The 5,841-nt window shown below is 47.8% G+C and overlaps 1 protein-coding gene across 1 annotated transcript; it reads left to right on the top strand.

Moving 5' to 3' along the window:
• Positions 1 to 2,180: 2,180 nt before the first annotated feature.
• Positions 2,181 to 2,916, top strand: LOC123156499 (germin-like protein 5-1). The gene is made up of 2 exons (XM_044574621.1): positions 2,181 to 2,307; positions 2,384 to 2,916. Exons 1-2 carry the CDS (start codon positions 2,190 to 2,192, stop codon positions 2,914 to 2,916), a joined length of 651 nt encoding a protein of 216 aa, XP_044430556.1. The 5' UTR covers positions 2,181 to 2,189.
• Positions 2,917 to 5,841: the final 2,925 nt, after the last annotated feature.

Genomic DNA, 5,841 nt, shown 5'->3' on the forward strand with positions numbered 1-5,841 from the left:
AAAGATAACTGGACATGGAACGACTAGTAAAAATTAAGATTACAATGAAAATCGTAGTCCCTTCGTTCCTAAATATAAGTCTTTTTAGAGATTTTAATAAGAGACTACATACGGAGCAAAATGAGTGAATCTACACTTTAAAGTTTGTCTACATACATCCGTATATGATAGTCCATTTAAAATCTCTAAAAAGATAAATATTTAGGAACGGAAGAAGTACTAGTCTTCTTGTTGCTTTGATTGATTGTTTTACTATGGTTGTTTGTGTATTATGATCTTGATTTTGTTTTCTCGATTACTTCTATCATGATCTACTCTTTCACTTTAATTAACAGGACCGAGGCAAACTTTGCCAACCCATTTCATAAATAAAAAATTAAGATGCAAAAAGTCAACTTGTCCATCCCTATCTCTACATATCTCTCCATGGCACATTGCCTGGATTAATTCATAAGTGAAGTAAGCATTAGAGTAGAAGCGAAAAATAAACACACTGAGTGGAGTATAATGCCATACTTTATTTTTTTAAAGATTATACAACATATTTGATACCTTTGGAATAGAACAACCGTGCTACAAGGAACTACTCCCACTTCCCCTCAACAGCAACAAAAAACAAATGATATCACACCACAATAGCCCATGCCCCACTAGGTTTTTTCTTGTAAGCACACGGTAGGCTCATCAAGTTTTTCTAACATGGGCCCATGAAGTTGGTGAAACGTGGTCTTAGCGGCCTACTGCGCAAAACGTCCCTGAGAACCTAAAATTCGACTTGCAATCGTAAAAGCTAATTAAGGGAGCAACTAATTAACGAGTGCTCCTTCGGGAGCCTCGCAACGATCAGCGCCACTTGGCGCGCTCACAGCCATTCGCCACGTGTCGCGCTCTGGGCGCTCCCTCCGGATTTGCTTTTTTTATTTTTACGCACGCGTTTTTGGCTTTTTAAACGGGTTTTTTTTTCTGTTTTTTTTTGACGTTTTGGTTTTCTACCGGTCTTTCCTAGCATTTCGATAAAAAAAATTCGAAAAAAATATTATTTTTTTGCGCAAAAAAATGCATTTATTTCGCGAGAGTCACTGTTTAGTTTTCGCGAGAGGCACGGCCGTGCCTCTTGGAAACGGAAAAAAAATATGCTTTTATCTTTTTTTTCTTTCGCGAGAGGCACGGTTGTGCTTTCGCGAGAGGCACAGGCGTGCCTCTTTCGGAAAGGAAAAAAAGCGTTTTTTGTTTTTTTATTTTTTCGCGAGAGGCACTTCTTTGCTTCCGCGACAGACACGGTTGTGCTTTCTTGAGAGGCACGGGCATGCCTCTTTCGAAAAGGGAAAAAACACGTTTTCTGATTTTTTTTTTCTTTCGCGAGAGGCACGGGCATGCCTCTTTCGAAAAGGGAAAAAACACGTTTTCTGATTTTTTTTTTCTTTCGCGAGAGGCACGGTTTTGCTTCCGCAAGAGGCACGGTTGTGCTTTCGCGAGAGGCACGGGCGAGCCTCTTTCGGAAAGGGAAAAATGCGTTTTCTGTTTTTTTTTCTTCCGCGAGAGGCACGGTTTTGCTTCCGCGAGAGGCACGGTTGTGATTTCGTCAGAGGCACGGGCGTGCCTCTTTCGGAAAGGAAAAAAATCCGTGTTCCCGGTTCGGTTTTTTCGTTGGTTTTTTCGTCCGGTTTTTTCGTGAAAAAAAAGTTCGTCAAAACCTATCAACATGGGATCTAGTTTTGAAGATCTCGACGCGAGGAATCCAACGGCGAAAGCGATTCAAGATTTGGACGCACGGTTTAAGAGATAAAACGTTTTGAATAAACGGATCTACGAAAAAAGAGAAAACTCCCAGGTTGCGACAAGTGGCGCACATGCAGCGCGCCACCTGTCACAACCTGCGGGAGTTGGAGTAATCTCCGCAAGAAGTACTCCTTAATTAGTTATTTCGGCTAATTAATGAGTTAAATATTCTCCAAAAAAATAAGGATTTAAATCTTTCTTCATATAAGTTTCCCTCCTATAAATTGAAGGCCATAAGTGTGCGAATATCTCATTGGTGTGATATAACATACTACCAAAATATTGCCTGCGCATTCATGGAAGCCCATTAATGTCCCTGCATCATACTACTAGTATATAGTGGAGTCCTCTCTAGTCTATACCCTGCACTCGTCGCTCCTTGCACATTTTGCTGATCGAGAAGGCTCGCCATGGCTTCTGCAATGTTGCTCTTGGTGCTCGCCGTCGTCGCCCTCGTCTCCGGCCATGTCAAGGCTTTCGACCCTAACCCTCTTCAGGACTTCTGCGTCGCCGACCCCACGTCCAAAGGTACGGAGAATAAACGCCGTGCTTGTGGCAGCTCCTCAGTTTCTATGTGATCATCCATGATGATATGCCCGTACAGTGCACGAGAACGGGGTGGCGTGCAAGGACCCGGCGGCGGTGGTGGCGGAGGACTTCCTCTTCGGCGGCCTGGACAAGCCGGGCGGCACGACGAGCAAGCGCTTCGGGTTCACGGCGAACCAGGTGCAGATCCCGGGCCTGAACACGCTGGGCGAGTCCCACGTCCGCCTCGACGTCGTGCCGGGGGGCATCTTCCCGGTGCACTACCACCCGAGGGCGGCGGAGACGGCGCTGGTGCTGGAGGGCTCCGTCTACTTCGGCTTCGTCTCCTCCTACCCGGACAACAAGCTCTACGCCAAGGTGCTCCGCAAGGGCGACGTCTTCGCCGTGCCGCAGGGGCTCGTGCACTTCCTATACAACAACGGGAGCGCGCCGGCCACGCTCTACGCCTCCCTCAGCAGCCAGAACCCGGGGCTGGTGCTCCTCGGCAACTCGCTCTTCGCCGGGGCGCTCCCCGACGATCTCGTCGCCAAGACGCTCCTCACGGACAAGCACACCGTGGAGACAATCAAGGCAAACTTCCGGCGGTCTTGATGCATGGCCACGCCGTGCTTTTCCCGATCTGTATTCTTTGTATTTTCTGGGGGCGGGCACGCTAATTTGCATGGCAACCGTTGCTTTGCAATAAACATGAAATATTTGGAGCAATATCAATTCGATCGTGCTGGATCACGTATACAAGGCGTTACGATTTGATTTAATTTTTGAACACCGAGTACGTTACGATTTGATTTGAACAAATCTTCACATTCATTTTGATTTTAAAAAGGAAGGTATATGTATACTCGGTATGAAAATCTCTAGAAATTATATACTCATGTAAAAAAGACTTTGTGTGCATTTCTAAAAGATTATTAAAACCAATTAAGGAGTACTTATCTAGTATTTCTTTCAACATGTAAACCATGTATAGGAAGATATATCTCAACATGTAACAATCCATTTTCATTTCTTTTTTGCGGTAAAATCTATTTTCATTCCTTTTTCCCGGTGAAATCCATTTTCATTCTCTTTTTTTTGCAGTGAAATTCATTGCCATTTTATTGTACTAATTAATTTTATAAATATTTTATAAGTATATAATAAAGCATATGTATGCTCACTAAATATTACTCGTATTCAAGTTCCATATAGCTAAATCTCGTTGAATATATTGTAACTGATTCATGCAGAAAAGTGTCGGGTATCATCAAGATTTTAAACGAAGAAAGATTATTAATTATGTGCCCTAAAAATATTATTATGTGGTGCCAGAATTAATTATTGTGCATATAATGGTTTGACTGTTTTAAGAGATTGCATTGCTCGTGCCGCCTGAGCCAACATGATGGATACATCATGGGAAACACTTACTATCTAGTTGATAGATGTCCAGCCCCAGACCAATCCATTGCCGTCGATTCAACAAAATCTGACGCCTCAGGGCATCTTCAGCCGTTGGCCCTCCCAGGACGCACAAAAATCGTCCCCTGGGGGCGAGCAGGCGAGACACTCGGCGCTGGGGGCGTTTTTTCGCCCAGTCGCCGCCCCCAGCTCGCCCCCAGGCGCCGAAATTGGCCCACTTTGCAGCCCAATTTTGGCGAATAAACGGCCCATATGGGTGAGAATAGGCCCATATTCGGCGTGGTTTCGCCCTGTCTCGGCGTTCAATTATCAACATAATTATTCCTTATCACATATTTCATCACAGAAAAATCAAATACTTCAATAAAATAGTATAACAACAAATAGTTCAATACAAATTATATAGTTCAACAAATAAAAACTCGTATTTCATCACGCGGCGTCCCCCTTGAGCCTCCATAGGTGCTCAATCAGATCTTTCTGTAGTTGACGTCCAAGTTGGCGGTAGCTGGTGATCAACTTCGGCTAGAGGACCCTGCCTGTAGTATGGTTCAGTGTCAAACACTGGGTCTTCTTGCTCGCTCTCGATGATCATGTTGTGCAAGATGACACAGCAAGTCATGATCCCCCACATTTGATCTTTCGACCAGGTCTGAGCGGGGTACCGAACAACAGCGAATCGAGATTGGAGCACACCAAATGCCCGCTCGACATCCTTCCTGCAAACCTCCTGAAGCTTCGCAAACCAGGCGTTCTTGCCTCCTGGCACAGGGTTTGAGATCGTCTTCACAAATGTCGACCATCTCGGATAGATGTCGTCAGCTAGATAGTACCCCTTGTTGTATTGGTGCCCATTGATCTCGAAGTTCACCGGAGGAGAATGACCCTCAACGAGCTTGGCAAAAACAGGAGAGCACTGCAACACGTTGATGTCATTGTGAGTTCCTGGCATACCAAAGAAGGAGTGCCAAATCCAGAGGTCCTGTGTGGCTACCGCCTCAAGCACCACACTGCAACCGCCTTTGGCGCCTTTGTACATCCCCTGTCAACCAAATGGGCAGTTCTTCCATTTCCAATGCATGCAGTCGATGCTTCCAAGCATCCCAGGAAATCCTCTTGCTGCATTCTGGGCTAGGATCCGAGCAGTGTCTTCCACATTGGGTGCTCTCAAGTATTGTGGCCCAAACACTGCCACCACTGTCCGACAGAACTTGTAGAAACACTCTATGCTGGTGGACTCGGCCATGCGCCCATAGTCGTCGAGTGAATCACTGGGAGCTTCATATGCAAGCATCCTCATCGCTGTCGTGCACTTCTGGATGGAGGTGAATCCAAGAGCGCCAGTGCAATCCATCTTGCACTTGAAGTAGTTGTTGAACTCCCGGATGGAATTCACAATCCTGAGGAAGAGCTTTCGGTTCATCCGATAACGGCGCCGAAATGTTCTCTCGCCATGAAGTGGAGCATCGGCGAAGTAGTCGGAGTAGAGCATGAAGTAGCCTTGCAGACGATGTCGATTCTTTGCTTTCACCCGCCCCGGCGCCGAGCCACCTCGACGCGGCTTTTCACTGCTCGCCGGCAGCTGGGCGAGGGCGGCGAGCACCATCAGATGCTCTTCTTCCTGGACGTCGGCCGCGGCTTCCTCCTCCAGCAGCGCGGCGAGCTCTTCCTCCTCATCGGAGTCCATCGCCGAGTCAGTCAAAACGCCGAACACCTTACGCTCGGTGGGCGTGTACCCGCCGTTAAACCGCGCCTCCGCGGCCGGAAACGGCGGCCGACAGCGCCTAGTGCTGCGGGAGGGGCTGCCGCGGCGAAGCGCTGCTATTTTCCGGCGGGGAATGGCTATCTAGTGGAGTAGGCCGGCGCCCGTCGCCGGGATACAGCTAATGGTGGCCAAGGGCGCGGGGGGTGCGAGGCGAGTCGGGGGAAGAAAAACTTCACTTTTTCCCTGTCGGTGTGGGCCAGGCGTGCTTTTCCGTAGCGCCAGAGCCCCCAACGGCTCCCCAGCGCGTCGGGTTCGGCCTGTGACCGCCGGACGGAAAAAAGGTCCGAGCCGGCGATTTTCGGCGTCCTGGGGGCGCGACTGGGCCGTTTTTTCAGCGCCGGCGCGAAAAA

Source organism: Triticum aestivum, chromosome 7B (assembly GCF_018294505.1).
Source record: "Triticum aestivum cultivar Chinese Spring chromosome 7B, IWGSC CS RefSeq v2.1, whole genome shotgun sequence".
In the NCBI taxonomy this organism is placed as follows: Eukaryota; Viridiplantae; Streptophyta; class Magnoliopsida; order Poales; family Poaceae; genus Triticum; species Triticum aestivum.

Bases quoted from the DNA above. Each gene is read 5' to 3' on its own strand.
- LOC123156499 (XM_044574621.1), top strand. From the start codon at position 2,190: ATGGCTTCTGCAATGTTGCTCTTGGTGCTCGCCGTCGTCGCCCTCGTC. The intron at 2,308-2,383 runs GTACGGAGAATA...ATGCCCGTACAG, and splicing joins CGCCGACCCCACGTCCAAAG to TGCACGAGAACGGGGTGGCG.